This window comes from Chlorocebus sabaeus, chromosome 22, assembly GCF_047675955.1.
Source record: "Chlorocebus sabaeus isolate Y175 chromosome 22, mChlSab1.0.hap1, whole genome shotgun sequence".
In the NCBI taxonomy this organism is placed as follows: Eukaryota; Metazoa; Chordata; class Mammalia; order Primates; family Cercopithecidae; genus Chlorocebus; species Chlorocebus sabaeus.
In genome coordinates this window covers 87,420,827-87,437,306 of record NC_132925.1, presented here as the reverse complement: position 1 = coordinate 87,437,306, position 16,480 = coordinate 87,420,827, and the positions used below count along the sequence as shown (strand labels likewise).

At 58.1% G+C, this 16,480-nt stretch overlaps 1 protein-coding gene across 1 annotated transcript in view; it reads left to right on the top strand.

Annotated features, from left to right (window-relative positions):
- The window catches only part of DNAH1 (dynein axonemal heavy chain 1), an 81,576-nt gene that overhangs the window by 31,252 nt on the left and 33,844 nt on the right, over positions 1 to 16,480 (top strand). The window contains exons 14-33 of the mRNA XM_038003844.2: positions 200 to 319; positions 717 to 799; positions 2,182 to 2,323; positions 2,778 to 2,933; positions 3,328 to 3,526; positions 3,605 to 3,858; positions 5,052 to 5,264; positions 6,830 to 6,994; positions 7,673 to 7,794; positions 7,958 to 8,063; positions 8,619 to 8,798; positions 9,308 to 9,448; positions 9,984 to 10,147; positions 10,379 to 10,492; positions 11,213 to 11,401; positions 11,710 to 11,815; positions 12,440 to 12,553; positions 13,051 to 13,200; positions 14,689 to 14,775; positions 14,884 to 15,070. Of these exons, the coding sequence (XP_037859772.1) occupies positions 200 to 319; positions 717 to 799; positions 2,182 to 2,323; positions 2,778 to 2,933; positions 3,328 to 3,526; positions 3,605 to 3,858; positions 5,052 to 5,264; positions 6,830 to 6,994; positions 7,673 to 7,794; positions 7,958 to 8,063; positions 8,619 to 8,798; positions 9,308 to 9,448; positions 9,984 to 10,147; positions 10,379 to 10,492; positions 11,213 to 11,401; positions 11,710 to 11,815; positions 12,440 to 12,553; positions 13,051 to 13,200; positions 14,689 to 14,775; positions 14,884 to 15,070 (2,992 nt within the window). The remainder of the gene's footprint in view (positions 1 to 199; positions 320 to 716; positions 800 to 2,181; positions 2,324 to 2,777; positions 2,934 to 3,327; positions 3,527 to 3,604; positions 3,859 to 5,051; positions 5,265 to 6,829; positions 6,995 to 7,672; positions 7,795 to 7,957; positions 8,064 to 8,618; positions 8,799 to 9,307; positions 9,449 to 9,983; positions 10,148 to 10,378; positions 10,493 to 11,212; positions 11,402 to 11,709; positions 11,816 to 12,439; positions 12,554 to 13,050; positions 13,201 to 14,688; positions 14,776 to 14,883; positions 15,071 to 16,480) is intronic.

Below are 16,480 nucleotides of genomic sequence, written 5' to 3'. Positions count from 1 at the left end.
GTCACGCCCTTGCCCCACTGACAGTCCTCAGCAACCCAGGGAGCCCACCAGGAGCACCCCTCTTGGAAAGCACCACAGGGTGTTTTGGGGGAGGGGACAGTTACCTGTTGGGAGATGCGGAAGACCGAGGAGGAGGAGCAGGCGAGGGAAGGCAAGGGAGCAGCACGCTGCCCTCCCCAGCGCCTCCTCCCACTGCCAGATCTGCGAGGAGTTCCGCAGCATCAGCCACAAGATCTACGAGAAACCCAACAGCATTGAGGAGTTGGCTGAGCTGCGAGAGTGGATGAAGGGCATCCCGGAGAGGCTGGTGGGCCTGGAGGTGAGGCAGGCACACGGGCACTGGGGCCAGGGAGGCACAGGGCTGGTGTTAAGAGTCCGAGGGCTGGGTCAGGCACGGACTGGGAGGTCAGGACCCAGGAGGCTGAGGGTGAGGTAGTTGGACAGAGGACAGATGGGGTTTAGGGGGTTGTGAGCCGGGGCTTCAGAGCTCTGCTGTCTGGGGGTCGGGGGATGGAAGCTGGAGGTGTGGTGGCCATGGCTGTTAGAACCCTGAGCCTGATGCTGCCCTTGCACCCTGGGCCTCCTCCCCCGGCCCAGGCCTCCCCGATCTGAAAGAGAGCAGCTCCTCTCTAGCACCCGCCTCTCTGGGGAGCCAGGTTCCGATTACCCACCCCTCCCTGGCACACGTGCAGTCTCATTACCACCTGTGTGTGCAGGAGCGGATTGTGAAGGTCATGGATGACTACCAGGTCATGGATGATTTCCTCTACAACCTCAGCTCAGATGACTTCAATGACAAGTGAGTGGGAGCTTGACCCCCATGCCAGGTGCGGGTTGGAGCGTGAGGGGAGCTGCCGAGCTGCAGAGGCTCCCAAATGCCCCAGCTGCCACAGTCTGTACAGTCTCCCCAGAAACACCCCACTGAGATTCCAGAGGCCAGGGCTCCACACATGGGCCGAGAGCAGCCAGGGCCAGGTGGCCAGTGGGGCAGAGGGAATTCATTTGGGCCTCTTGGCCTCAGTGGCTCCCCAACCCTGTCTCTGTCCTGTCAGTGGCCTGGCACACATTTTGCTTGTTTATTTTTTGAGACAGGGTTTTGCTCTGTCACCCAGGCTGGAGTGCAGTGGCACGATCTCAGCTCATTGTGACCTCTGCCTCCCGGGTTCAAGTGATTCTCCCTGCCTCAGCTTCCTGAGTAGCTGGGATTACAGGTGCCCACCACCAAGCCCGGCTAATTTTTGTATTTTCAGTAGAGATGGAGTTTCATCATGTTGGCCAGGCCGGTCTTGAATTCCTGACCTCAGGTGATCCGCCTGCCTTGCCCTCCCAAACTGCTAGGATTACAGGCGTGAGCCACCGCGCCCAGCCTGACACACATATTTTACTGTGGACCTAGGGTTTCCTGTTTGTGGCTGGTGCCCTTTGGGGTTCTTGGGAGCACCGAGAGAGGCAAAGCTTAGCCTGGTGGGCAGTCCCTGGAGAGGGGCATTTGTCCCCACCCAAGTCAAAAGCCTTGTGGGAAACAGCCTTAGGTGCCCTTTTCCAACCAAGCCTTACTGAGGCTGCCAGAGACCCCACACCCATTGCTGCCTCACAGGTGTTGGGGGAGTCAGGACCGTCAGGGCCCTGCCCAGGAGAGGGAGACACTGGCAGACAGGGCGCCCGGATGCTCAGGGGGAGCTCCCCCAGGGTCAGCATCCCTAGGCCGGCTGCAGATGGAATCCCCACATCCCACAGATCCCCTATGTCAGCTGGGCAAAGGGAGTTGGTCTGACCTGAAGGCAGCTGGCCTGAGGGCCCTGGCTAGAAACTGTGGCTTTGCCTCCTCTGAGGAAAGGCCCCTCTGGCCCTTGAGGCTTAAGAGGGGAACTCAGCCTCACTCCTCTCACTTCCCCTTGGTCCCCATCACTGCACTGGGCACCTTGGGTCTGCATCTCACTGGATGCAGACTGCAGCTCCCAGTGGGCAGGGCAGCCTCCCTGATGGTGGCAGTAGTGCCTCCCAGCTCACCTGCACTTCCCAGCTGTCTGGCCCCAAGGGGCCTCCACAGCTGCCTGGATTTCCCCTGATCCCCCTTCTCTCTGGCTGCCTGGGTGCCTGGTGGGATGCCCCTGCCTGGCCTTGGCACTCCACCACTTCAGCCGCGATATTTCTCCCAATCCCCACCCCCATCCCGGCCAGATGGATTGCCAGCAACTGGCCTTCTAAGATCCTTGGGCAGATAGAGCTGGTGCAGCAGCAGCATGTGGAGGATGAGGAGAAGTTCCGCAAAATCCAGATCATGGATCAGAACAACTTCCAAGAGAAGCTGGAAGGGCTGCAGGTGGGGCACAGCTGCAGGCTTGGTGCTGGACACCCCCCCCCCCCCCATCACACGCACACACAGTTCTCCAGGGCCTGGCCTCACTTCTTGCATTCAGGAGGTGCTGAATCAACATGTGATGGGTGAGCAGATGGATGAATGAATAAATGGCTGAAAGAATGAACCCAAAGGCCAAAGAGATGCCTAGGCAGCAAGCTCCAGAAAGATTCAGAGTAGTAAAGCTCCCAGCTCTTCTGTTGTGTCCTTGGTGGCCCACTGGGCAGTGGGCACAGTGTCAGGGCACTGGGTCTCCCCTGGCCTTTCTGTGAGGAACCTGCTCACTCCAGGAGAACAACCTCCTTAGAAATGAGAGGAGTGGATGTCCTGGGACCTCTGGTTCCCTGGGTTTGCATGGGAAGGCGTGGACACAAGTAGGGCTGCAGGGGCATCTGACCCATTGCTCCTTGGCCTGCAGCTGGTGGTAGCTGGCTTTTCCATCCACGTGGAGATTTCGCGAGCACACGAGATCGCCAACGAGGTGCGGCGCGTCAAGAAGCAGCTGAAGGACTGCCAGCAGCTGGCCATGCTCTACAACAACCGCGAGCGAATCTTCGGCTTGCCCATCACCAACGTAGGCCTCCTGCAGGCACCCTTCCCCCATCCCCCCAGGCTTGAGGAAGCATCTCATGTAGATGCAGCTGCCAGGGGGCAGGGCTCTGGCATTTGGGGGCAGGACCCAGCAGGCTGCAGAGTGGAGATAGCCCAACCCTGGCCCTCAGGTTGAGGAGGCCCCTGGTACCAGGCAGGGGGCCTGAGGGTCAGCCCAGGCCTGTGCAACAACTCAGAGCCCAGATCTCAGGTGGGAAGAGAAGAAGGGAGACCAGGCCCAGGTGTGTGGCGGCAGGGTCAGGGACAGCAGCCAGGAGTAAGGGAGAGGGAGAGGACCTGGCCCAAGAAGGGGCAGCATGGAGAGAGACTGGGGAGTGTCCCAGGACAGCCCCATCCCTGCCTTCCTGTCCCTGCAGTATGACAAGCTCTCCAGGATGGTGAAGGAGTTCCAGCCCTACCTGGACCTTTGGACCACAGCCTCTGACTGGCTGCGCTGGTCGGAGAGCTGGATGAATGACCCCCTCTCTGCCATTGATGCCGAGCAGCTGGAGAAGAACGTGGTTGAAGCCTTCAAGACCATGCACAAGTGCGTGAAGCAGTTCAAGGACATGCCAGGTAGGGAGACAAGCCGGCTGATCTCCTCCTCCCTGCCTCTGCCGCCTGCCTCTCATGCCTTTCTGTCCTACCCGGCAGCCTGCCAGGAAGTGGCCTTGGACATCCGGGCCCGCATCGAGGAGTTCAAACCATACATCCCGCTGATCCAGGGACTGCGCAACCCTGGCATGCAGAACCGGCACTGGGAGATACTGTCCAACCAGATCAACATCAACATCAGGCCCAAGGCCAACCTGACCTTTGCTCGCTGCCTCGAGATGAACCTGCAGGACCATATCGAGAGCATCAGCAAGGTGGCTGAGGTGGCTGGCAAGGAGTACGCCATCGAGCAGGTGGGCAGCCACCAGTGGGCCCAGCCACCCCAGCCAGGCCCTGCCAGACAGCCTGGCCTCCTGCTCTGGCAACCACAGCCACTTGGGAGGATGACAGTAATAAGCCCCATCCCTGGGGCCATGAGGCCCAGGGATTGAGATGCATTCTATTAAGTAAGTTAATAATGCACATAGAGTTCTTGACAGTGTCCACCATTGCTATTATTCTTCAGTTACTCCTCTCAAGAGCCCCGGGAAGGAGCTGATAGCATTAGCCTCAATTTAACAGATTGAGTCAGGCCGGGTGCAGTGACACACGCCTGTAAATCCCAACACTTTGGCAGGCTGAGGAGGAAGGATCACTTGAGCCCAGGAGTTTGAGACCAGCCTAGGCACATAGGGAGACCCCCATCTCTACAGAAAATTAAGATATTAGCCAAGCATGGTGGCACATACTTGTGGTCCCAGCTTCTTGGGAGGCCAAGGCTGCAGTGAGCAGTGATTATGCCACTGCACTCCAGCCAGGGAGACAGACTGAGACCCTGTCTCAAAACAAAACAAAACAAAACAAACATACATCAATTCAGGCTCAGAAAAGTTCAGCAACTGGCCAGGGTGACACAGTAAATGCCGGAGGTGAGACCAGCGCCCACACTCCTGCTAATCTTAGCTGCCTCCCAACATGTGTGTACAACCACATGCAGCACATGTGTAAGAGTGAAATGGGCTGAACACAGTGGCTCATGCCTATAATCCCAGCACTTTGGGAGGCCAAGGCGGTGGATCACTTGAGGTCAGGAGTTCGAGACCAGCCTGGCTAACATAGTGAAACTCCGTCTCTGATAAAAACCCAAAAACTATCTGGGCATGGTGGCGTACGTCTGTAATCCCAGCTACTCGGGAGGCTGAGGCAGGAGAATTGCTTGAATCTGGGAGGCAGAGGTTGCAGTGAACCAAGATTGTGCCACTGCACTCCAGCCTAGGTGACAGAGCAAGACTCTACCTCAGAAAAAAAAAAAAAAAGAGTGAATTGGCCCTGAATTCAGACAAGGGCTCACATGGGACTTGTTGCCAGACAAGCTGAGAGTATTTGCCAGAGGGGCCATGTGGAGGTCATGGCCAGGTACTGTCTGCTGCTTCCCTGGGCAGGGCTGGTCAGACAGCATCAGGACCAGCCCCTCCCGGGACTCAGCCTGGCTTGTCCCCCACCCCAGGCACTGGACAAGATGGAGAAGGAGTGGTCGACCATCCTGTTCAATGTACTGCCCTACAAGGCGACAGACACCTACATCCTGAAAAGCCCGGACGAGGCCTCGCAGCTGCTGGACGACCACATCGTCATGACCCAGAGCATGTCATTTTCACCCTACAAGAAGCCCTTTGAGCAGCGCATCAACTCCTGGGAGAACAAACTGAAGCTGACCCAGGTCGGCCCTCCCCCCAGTCCTTCCCTTATCGCTCCCCCAATTCAGAGAGCCCGACCCACAGGTGTCACTGATGGTCTCCGGGTGGGGTTCAAAGCGTCGCAGTGCCTTGCCCCTATTCACACAGCCCTGGCTCTCTGGCAGATCCCGCCCCAGTGCATTCAGAGGAGGGCAACTTAGATGGGCTCTCCATCCATGAGGTTCAGCTACAGGAAGAGGCAGATAAGGGTGTGTAGGGGCAGTATTTTGGTCCCAAAATGTGGCTGAGGATGGGCCTGAGAACTGCCAGCCGGCCTCCCCAGGGCTGCCTGAGCTTGGTACAACCAGGATCTCCAGTACTGACACTTTCTGGGCCAGATATCACAAGGCCCCAGAGCACCTCAGTGCCCTTTCCGACCCTGTCCTGAGCTTCCATTCTCGTCTCATTTGGAGCTACCTTGGTTGAGGGGACTGGGCCACCAGGGACTGTGCTTGTCTTGGGCTCTCAAGGCCAGAGGCAAGGGCTGCCCACAGAGCCCTGGAGGGCAGTCCCAGGGCCAGCCTGCAGGTGTGACTGTGATATCCCCTTCCCCCGGCCTCCCTGGGAGCTGTTCAGAGACCTCCGGTGAAGGCCAGAAGCAAGTGAGGAGGGCTCCTCTGTGTGCCTGGACCACCCAGAGAGGCCTGAGCTGGTCAGCACTGTCCCAGGTCTCCCTCTGCTCATGCTGTCCACTCGACCTGGAGTTCGATGCCCACCTTCCATCTCCTCCAAGGCCCAGCACCAAGCAGCCTTGCCAAATCTCCCTCACCCTCCTTCAAGGGGTTCCCACCGAGGCCATTGTCAGTGCCTCTTACGGAGTCCACTACACATGCTGGGTCCATGATTCAGAGGCAGAACTGGCTCCCTAGTGGGCTGTGGGCCCCTCGAGGGAAGGGACCAGGCCACGTTCCCTTCTATTTCCCCTAGTGCCCACCAGGGCCTGGCACAGTGCTGACACTGCTGACTGTGACCCCCATCCCATGAGGAAGAAATGGATGAGTGTGTGAGTTTGCGCTGATGCAAGAAGACAAGAGATACATCCTGAATTGGGATTTTGGAGGCAAAAGGGGGAAATGGCTCATTTTGAAGATGTCTCACTCTTGGATTCGTGTTTCAGAGAGTATTTTAGGACTGTCACACTCAAGACCCATTGGATCTCAGAGAATTCTGGGGTCATGGACCCAGAAGTCCTTCCAGGAAGGAGGCTGGTTTGTCTCCCAGGCTCCAGGTCTTTCCTATCACTGCAGGCTTTGCTGGCGTGGGTGTGTTCCTTCCTTTGGAAGAGCAGCTCCCCCAGCTCCTTTGGAGGCTTAGGTGTCCTGTGCGGATGTAAGACTTCTCTGGAGGGCAGGCATCCCTGTATCCTCTTTGTTCCCTGGAGTATCACAGATGACAGCACCATCTAGAAATCTCCCTGTAGACACTGGCTCTGGTGTCCAGTGCTCTGCCCAACATGCTGGTGGGGTGAAATGTTTCAGTCATGGGGACAAACCCCAGCCTGGACCTTGACAGTCCATATCGCACCCCTCCCTGCCCCTCCCCTCCCCAGGAGGTTCTGGAGGAGTGGCTGAACTGTCAGCGGTCCTGGCTCTACCTGGAGCCCATCTTTAGCTCTGAGGACATCAACCGGCAGCTGCCTGTGGAGAGCAAGCGCTACCAGACCATGGAGCGGATCTGGAAGAAGATCATGAAGAATGCCTATGAGAACCGGGAGGCAAGTTCAACGGGGGTGGGAGGGGCAGCTGGGATCCCAAGGGCCCTGGTCACATAGCTTCCTAGTCTCTTCCCTCCCTACACAGAAAAAGCTGGTAGCTGGCTTACTGAGGATTTGGTCTTTTTTTTTTTTTTAGACAGAGTCTCGCTCTGTCATCCAGGCTGGAGTGCAGTGGCACAATCTTGGCTCACTGCAAGCTCCGCCTCCCGGGTTCACGCCATTCTCCTGCCTCAGCCTCCCGAGTAGCTGGGACTACAGGCATGCGCCACCACGCCCAGCCGGTTTTTTTTTTTTTTTTGGTAGAGTCGGGGCTTCACCATGTTGGTCAGGCTGGTCTCGAACTCCTGACCTCAGGTAATCCACCCGCCTCAGCCTCCCAAAGCGCTGGGATTACAGGCGTAAACCACCATGCCCGGCCCATATTAGCATTTTAGAAGCCCTGACAAGTCCTGCAGCAAAGCAAACTCTTTAGCTTTGTTTAACTCTAACTTATTTGACCATAGAATTTTTTCTGTGGGGCTGATGGATGCAGCCACTGGCTCAGGGAGAATTTTTCTGCATCTTCCTCCCCAGTCCCTGCTGAGGGGCTCTGGCTGGTGAGGGTGCTCTGGGACGAGCCTGCCTTGCTACCTGGACCATGCTCACTGCCCGTTTCTGTGCATGGCCCGGGTCCTGCAGGTGATCAATGTGTGTTCCGACCTGAGGATGCTGGACAGCCTGCGGGACTGCAACAAGATTCTGGACCTGGTGCAGAAGGGCCTCAGCGAGTATCTGGAGACCAAGCGGAGTGCCTTCCCCAGGTGGGCGCCACTTGGCCCATGCCCACTCCACCACTGCCTGCCCATGAGGCTGAGGCGTCCAGGGCCCTGCTCAGGCTAGGGTGCGGGGATGTCCGTAGTGCTGGGGCAGCTGGGGCCCAGGGAGCCTGCACGACCCGATTCCTCACCCCTGTTCTCCTGGCAGATTCTACTTCCTGTCAGATGATGAACTACTAGAGATCTTGTCGCAGACAAAGGACCCCACGGCCGTCCAGCCACACCTGCGCAAGTGCTTCGAGAACATCGCCCGGGTGGGCAGCAGGGCCCGGGGCTCAGGGCCAGGAGCATGGGGCATCTTCCCAGGGAGAACCTGTCTCCTTTTGTGATGAGCCCTTTTAGCAGGAAATGTGGCAAATGACATTCCTGGTCTTTGGAGACACCCCCGGGGCCTGTGGGAGAAAGGTCAACTGCAGAATCTCCAGTTCAGGGCTGGGGGCCCTGGATTTCCAACTCACCAGGGGCTCCCTGTCTCCCCAGCACACTGCAAAACCCATGAGGCCAGAGGCCTGTGACCTGCTTTGTCTTCCCTTATCTATTTGGGAGGCTGGGGACATGCAGGGCAGTCAGCCTCCTTCCCCAAAGCCTGCTTCATGCCAGGCCTGGGCTGGGGCCTGAACACTGCTGGGGAGAAGGCAGGCCATCCAGCCTGGGAAGGCCCAGCCAAGATAGACTCTCGGGGGGACGCGAAGTCAGGGCTCTCTTCCTGAGGTGGAGGGCACCGGACAGGCTCAGCACTGGGGCTGTGGTGGCCAGGGCATCTGGGCATACCAGAGGTGACCCCACTCCTGCTCCCCCACTGCTTGCAGCTGCTGTTCCAGGAGGACCTGGAGATCACGCACATGTACTCGGCCGAGGGGGAGGAGGTGCAGTTGTCCTTCTCCATCTACCCCTCCAGCAACGTGGAGGACTGGCTGCAGGAGGTAGAGCGCAGCATGAAGGCCAGTGTGCACGACATCATTGAGAGGGCCATCAGGGCCTACCCCACGGTGAGCCTCCCACAGCCCATGCAGTCTTCCGCCCCTGCGCCCCTCTGTTTCCTCTCAGTGCTCCCCTGCTCCAGCCGGCCTCGTCCTGAGGCTGCAGCCATGAGGGCCCTGGGGTCTCAGGAGGGACTCTGAAGTCTTTCCTTTCTGTACACACTCCATAAAGTGAGACTCACTCCTAATGATCATCGGGACAGCTATTCCGTTCCCAACACTCACTAGGTGCCAGGCTCCAGGCTGGGCCCTCTCCTGTAGTCTTTCTCTCAGCCCCATGACCGTGACTTGCAGCTGGGCTCTAGGTGACTCCCCAGCCTGCAGAGTCAGTTCAGAGATATCTCTGCCACCCCGAGAAGCCCAGAGCATAAGGGCTTCCCTGCTCTGGAGGGACTGGTGGCATTAACAACTGGAGTCAAGTCTGAAAGGCCAGAGCATAGACAGCATTCAGAGGAAGAAGAGAGAACGGGATTGGGGCTGCAGCTGTCCGGGTCAGCCTGCCCATGTTGTCTTCCCAGATGCTCAGGACCCAGTGGGTTCTGAACTGGCCTGGCCAGGTGACCATCGCTGGGTGCCAGACCTACTGGACCATGGAGGTGGCAGAGGCTCTGGAGGCTGGCGACCTCAGAAGCCGGCTGTTCCCCCAGCTCTGCCAGCAGGTTGGAGTCAAGAGGACCCCTGTCTGTCCCCCTCCACCCCCAACATGGCATAGGAGGGCCCAGTCCCAGTCCAGTCCAGGAGCTTTTTCCTATATTGAGCCTGGAAGAGGCCCAGGGTTGAGTCTAAAGGGGAGGTCAGACACCCTTGAAGTGTCTTACAACCAGCCACCCACAGGAAGGATGGGCCTGAGGCGATGCCACCTCCCCAAGGGTCAGTGAGGGAGCCACGCGCCTGGTCCCTCCTGCACAGTACCGCAGGTACCCCTTGCCCTGTGCTCCGGCGCCTTGCCAGGCTCCCCCTCCCAGCATTGAGGGCTCAGACAGCACCACATGCTGCAGGGAGGCAGACACCAGGCGTGTGCCTCCATTCTACTTCCTTCCTCCCCCAGCCTGGTCCCTGCTTCCCTCCCAACTCAGACCATCGGAGCCCCCCGGGATAGAGGGACTGTTCGTGGTAGAAGCCCACCCTCTGTGAAAGGGGAGGGTGAGCCTCCTCGTGGTACCCTGATTTTGACAGTGCCCCCCACTCCTGCAGCTCAGTGATCTGGTGGCCCTGGTGCGAGGGAAGCTGTCCCGTATGCAGCGGGCAGTGCTGTCAGCACTAATCGTCATTGAGGTCCACGCCAAGGATGTGGTGAGCAAGCTAATCCAGGAGAACGTGGTCAGCGTGAATGACTTCGAGTGGATCTCACAGCTCAGGTGAGGATGTGGGGGGCACCCCCAGGGCCAGAGCAGCTGCCAGGAAGGGGCAGGGGAAAAGAGGAAAGTCAGTTAGCAATAAGCTGGTCCCTGTCCTCGAGGCTCTGGGACAAGCTGGGCATGGGTGCCTTGATGCCCTCAGTCCCAAAAAGAACCCTCTCTCCTTGACTATATATCCTGCCCAGTGGCCCACAGCCCCATAGCCAGGCCCCCATCTCCCTGCACCACCAGGTACTACTGGACAAATAATGACCTGTATATCCGTGCTGTGAATGCTGAGTTCATCTATGGCTATGAGTACCTGGGCAACAGTGGGAGGCTGGTGATCACGCCCCTCACCGACAGGTGAGCATTCCCCTCTTGCTCCTTCCCACCCTCCCTCCAGTTCTCTCTGGCCCAGGAGTCCAGGGACCATGGCCACTCTGGGGTGATCTAGTCCATCAGAGCAGAGCAGGGTTAAGACCAAGGGCTTTGGGCTCAGACCTCAGTTCTGCCCGTCACAAGCAGAGTGACTTCGGGCAGGTGACTTGACCCCTCTGTGCCTGAGTTTCCTCTGAGGCCTCCTCAGGGTGGTAATGAGAACTTCATGAGCTGATACATGTAGAGCTCTCAGCACACGTGTGGCACTCAATGCTCATGCGCTTTCCTGTTTTTATCCATCAATTCCTCCTTTAATGTGCCAAAGGAACTGAGCTGAGAGACATCATGGGTGAGCCCTTTTCTACTAGTTCTCTCCTACCTCAGTCAGTCATGTCATCTTGCTGCCTGTGTCTAGCACCAGCTGGATTTTCAAGCTGTGTTTTGAGTGAGGGAAGTCAAGTGTGGCCACATGTTACCCATCCCCAGGGGTCCCTGGGCAAAGTTGGGCAGGGCAGTGAAGTGGGACAAGGAACGCGCTGAGCAGGTGTCCACAGGCTCCAGACCTGACCCCGGAGCCAGGGCTGGGCACACCCAGGCCCCCCAGAGGGTAACGGGGCGAGAGGCCCCAGCCCACAGGAAATTCCAAGGAAAGGGGGAGTATCTCGGCTATGTGCAGCCTGAGCCCACCTCTTCGCTCTCCTGCAGGTGCTACCTGACACTGACCGGGGCCCTGCACCTCAAGTTTGGGGGTGCCCCAGCTGGCCCAGCTGGCACAGGCAAAACTGAGACCACCAAAGACCTGGGCAAGGCCTTGGCCATACAGACCGTTGTGTTTAACTGCTCTGACCAGCTTGACTTCATGGCCATGGGCAAGTTCTTCAAGGGGCTGGCCAGGTGAGGCGGGGCCTGAGGGTGGCACAGGATGGGGTAGAACAGCCAAACTCTCCTTGGGGAGGGCTAGGTGAGGACACTGCCTGAGAGGGGCCTCAAAGGATGGTGGAGGGGACAGAAGGGGTTAATAGGCATCAGGGCTTGGTCCCGGGGGCAGTGGGGTGGGGAGCGGCAGTGGGTTGAAGACTGAGCTGATGGAGATTGTCCCTGAGGGCTTCCTCCCGAGTGGAGTTGGAGGGGGCCCTCAGAGGGAGGTGCCCAGGTTGGGCTCTGAACACATGTGCCCCATCCGATGTTCTGGCCTCACTCAGTGCTGGGGCCTGGGCCTGCTTCGACGAGTTCAATCGCATCGACATTGAGGTGCTGTCTGTGGTAGCACAGCAGATCACCACCATCCAGAAGGCGCAGCAGCAGCGGGTGAGCCTGGGGGCGCCGCTCTACTCCCTTGGATCTGCCACGCTCGTGCCACCATACTGCTCCCCATTGCAGGCTGAGAAGCCAGGCGCTAGGGTCCGCCCTGGGTCCAGCCTTTCTTGTCCCAGGGGGCACACCCTCACCCCAGTCTGTGGGCAGCTCCCAGGCCAAGCTGTGGGGGATGAAGGAGTCCCCTCCTCGTTACATCCTGGCCTTTATGGAAAGCCCCAGGCATTAGTCCTCTCTCTAGCCATGTGCAGGGCAGCCAGGAACCTTGTTCTGGGACAAGAGCTGAGAGGCTGGCAGTTACCTCCTCCCCGACTCCCCTAGTCAGGCTGAGCTTGCTTGGGGCTGGGGAATTGGGGGTGGAGTGAGTGGGAAGCAGGAGACGTGGAGACCTCTAAGGGCCTGAAGCCAGGAGTTGGGAGGCCATGGGTAGCCAGCCACTGGGGCCTGAGGTTTCAGGCCAGATCCTGAGAGAGGGTCCAACCCATGGTCAGGGGTCCAGGCCTGGCCTACCAGCTACAGCCAGGACAGGGGCATCACCAGGGGACAAGGGGCCCACTCAGAGGAGAGGACAAGGCTGGGCACCCTAGTCCCAGGCAAGTCAGCCTCTCCCTGCTGCAGGTGGAACGCTTCATGTTTGAGGGTGTGGAGATCCCACTGGTGCCATCCTGCGCGGTGTTTATCACCATGAACCCAGGCTACGCTGGCCGCACGGAGCTGCCTGACAATCTGAAGGCAAGTGCAGGCCCAGAGTGGCCCAGGAAGCACTGGAGCTCTGGCCTGAGTTCAGAGAGGCTAAGTCACTTATGCAAGGACACAATTGCTTGGACTCCAGGGACTGTGATTCCCTATGACAGTCCCCTAGCCATGGAGGGGAGGCCTCAGGGTCTCAAACTTGTTCTCAGGGCATGGGAGAAGTCAGGCTGCCTAGGGATGTGGTGTGGAGGGAGAATCTTATGAGACCGGTTTGCCTTGGGCCTTCAGGAGAAACAGGAAAACAGGAGCCAAGAGGGGCATCTCCTGGGAGTCATGTGGGGGCAGGTTTAGATCAACACAAAGGATCCACTCTAATGGCAGAGCTGCCAGCCTCAGGGGAGTGGAAGCCTCAGCTGTGGCAGGCTTGGTGCAGCAGAGAGTCTCAGCGCGCTGGGGAGGAGGGCCGGGTGAAGCTGAGGGTGCTCTGGGAGCGAGCTCTGTCTGCTATTCACATGTGCACCGTGTGCCCCACCCAGGCGCTCTTCCGACCCGTGGCCATGATGGTTCCAGATTACGCCATGATAGCTGAGATCTCCCTCTATTCCTTTGGCTTTAATGAGGCCAGTGTGCTGGCTAAGAAGATCACAACCACCTTCAAGCTGTCTTCTGAGCAGCTCAGCTCCCAGGTGCGGTCCTGCCCTGATGGGGTTCCAGGGTCTGAGAACTTCTGCCTGCTCCCAGCCTCCAGGGCACCTGCTGAGGGCCAGGCTCTATGCCCGGTGCTTTACAGGCATTACCTTGTGGGCTCCTCCCAGCAATCCTTGGAGATAGGAGTTACATGCCCATTTGTCAGTTGAGGACATTGAGGTCCTAGGTAGCTAAAGGTCTGGCCAGGCTCACGCAGTACACAGCAGCGCTGGAGCAGGAGCCAGGAACAGATGCCCATCTGGCTAGTTCAGGTGCAAGAGCCTCGAACATTAGGGCACCAAGAGCTTCAGAACCCCAGGCTGGGGAGCAAGTGCACTTGGGCCTCGTGGGGACCAGAGTAGGACACTGGGCCCTCTGAGCCTCCCGGCACCACCATCCTTCCACTCAGCGTGCTGAGCCCAGATTCTAAGGACAGATGGGGCGGCCCAGGCACCAGTGTTGGTGGATGAGCTTTCCTGTTCAGCTTGGTTCCCAGGCAGGCCCCCACTCTGCAGCAGCAGAGACGAGTCCCACCTCTGAGCTGACATGCTAGCAACTTTGTTTTCCATCATGATTTCAGAAAAATATCCCTGGTGTCACCCTAATGGGCCTTCTCTGGGTCACCTGCTCATCCGTGAACACCAATGACTGTGGCCAGGGGTAATCAGTACTATCTTTGGCCAGATGCAGTCCACCAAAGTCTATGAGCTAGAAAAGATGCAGCCTGTTACCAGGAAAAGCAGCGGCAGTTCATCACAGTGCACTCCTAGGTGCCGGTGCTCCCACACACCCTTCTTTCCAAAATGCTCCGCACCCCCAATCAGAACAACTATCCCACATGGTTTTAGAAATGCACTCAACCTTTCCCAAGTAGAAATGACCCAAAGTCAAGCCCAGCCTCTTCATGCGGCTCCAAGTCCAAGATTTCTGGAACATATGCTAGTCTATGGATTGGGTCTATATGGAGCCCTCTTGGTTGGGCACCATGGGGCAGAATGATTAATTTAACTATTTCCAACACACTTACTGTGTAATGAAGAGAAACAGGCTAGGGAAAAAACCACTGTGGTGTGGCCAAAAAGATGGGTCTGGAGAGATGTTATGGGAGAATGTTAGAAGGACGCTCAAGGACCATCAAGGCCAAGTTGATTGTTGCACAGATGGGAAACTCCTTCATTCGCTTTTCCAGCACAGCTAGAGTGCCTTCCTGCCCCTGGCCATGTGCTGGGACAGTGATCAAAGGATGCAGGATGGGTATCGGATAAAGGAGGGGGCTATCAGGACAGTAAAGTACAGGGTGTCTGGGGAGCCCAAAGAAGGGGCATCTGCCCAGGCTGGGCATGTAGGTGGTCCCAGCAGGTCTGCAAGGGAAGTGCTGTGAGCTGGTGATGAGACTTGGCCAGCTGCCAGGTGGGAGGCAGAGTGTTCCAGGCAGAAGCCTCGGAGAGGGACAGTGCTCACCCATACCTCCTTCTGTATGGTGACAGGATCACTATGACTTCGGGATGAGAGCCGTGAAGACTGTGATCTCGGCTGCTGGGAACCTCAAGCGAGAAAACCCCAGCATGAATGAGGTGAGCTCCACCCAGCAGTGCTCCAGGAGTGGAACTCTGGGAGGGCTCCTGGGCAGCTGGAGGGCAGCTGGCCCACTGCCCTGAAGGCTCGGCTGGCACCTGCTGCAGGAGCTGATCTGCCTCCGGGCCATCCGTGACGTGAATGTACCCAAGTTCCTGCAGGAGGACCTCAAGCTCTTCTCTGGGATTGTGTCTGACCTGTTTCCCACCATCAAGGAGGAGGACACGGACTATGGCATCCTGGACGAGGCCATCCGCGAGGCCTGCAGGAATAGCAACCTCAAGGACGTGGAGGGTGAGCCTTGGGCCCTGAGTGTTCATTGAGGGGCTGGCCCTGGCCACCTTGGAGTCCAGGTCAGGGAGACGGAGACAGGACAGTCCAGACCCTGGGGCCCTCACACCTGGCCAAGTGTGCTGCAGGCCCAGGCTCTCAACCGAGCAATCCAGGGGCAGGGCAGATGTCCCGGCCCAGTCTCCACCAAAACCCTCCTGATGATGGGGAAGCAGGCATTGTCCCCTTCCCGGGTCCTCCTTCCCGTGTGGGCTGAGAGCCCCAGGCTTCTCTTGGGCCTTGCTTCATCAGGGCCTAGCCCTCACTGGGGTGTGACTGGAGCTTCAAGGCCATGTTCTTTGCACCCCAGGCGACTTCACCACAGCCACCACTCACCTCTTCCAGAGGCCTCTTGGCTCCACCCCACTAGCGGGACTTGCCCATGTTCCTTGTTGAGTGATACCCCTGGCGTCATCGCACTAAAGAAAGAACATTTGGGTCCTTCCTTCACTGACTTGTTGCAAAGGCCACCATGCGTGTGGGAGGGCTGTGGGACACACTGCCCTCAAATAGACTCCCTCTCATCCCAAACCTTCACTCCTCATAGTAGGATGAGGGTCTCAGTTCATCCCTAGCCGGCCACTCCCTCCAGCACGTCCTTTGGTGGGGCTGCAGGGGGAGCTCCTCCAGGAAGCCATGGCCGGTCACCCTGGCCACTCAGGGCCCTCCTTGGGGCCCCGGGCAGTTGATGTGCCCCTGCTCAGCCCTGCAAGACCTCTGCCAGGTGCCTTCCATTGTGCTTCAATTCCACATGTGGCTCGAATGCTTCCTCCTCTGGTCACCTCCTGCACCCCCGACCCCAGCAGGCTTGTTGAATGAAGCCTTAAACTCTTCTCTCCCTCACAGCCTTAGGTCACCTTTGCCATCTCTGGCTAATTGGGCCCTATCCCTTTGGCAGAGACCACCCTTCTTGGGCCAAAGGGAGGCATTTATTCCCTACCCCGTGGACCTGGCCTCTGCCTGCTGGCAGCTGTCTCTATAGCTCCTGACTGACTCTAGGATCTTGTCTCTGGGAAGTTTGCTCATAGGAGTCAGCACTTAATTGAGGTGGTGCTCTCAGCAGGCCGGGGCTAAAGTTGGGGCCCGTGACAGCTGACACTGAGCAAGCTGGTGAAGGCTGACCACCTGATCAACGGCTAAGAAGGAATGGTGGTCACAGTGGAAAGAATCGCTGGCATTTACAGAGTTTCTACTCTGTGCCAAGTTCTGTGCTTAGGGCTTCACCTGCCCTTGCCTATGATGTAGGTGCTACCACTGTCCTCATTTTATAGATGAGGAAATTGGGGCTCAGGGAGTGCAGTGACTCACCCAAGGTCACACAAGCTAGTGGTGTGGCCAGGACCCAAGCCCATGCTCTGACCCTTGGGCCCCATG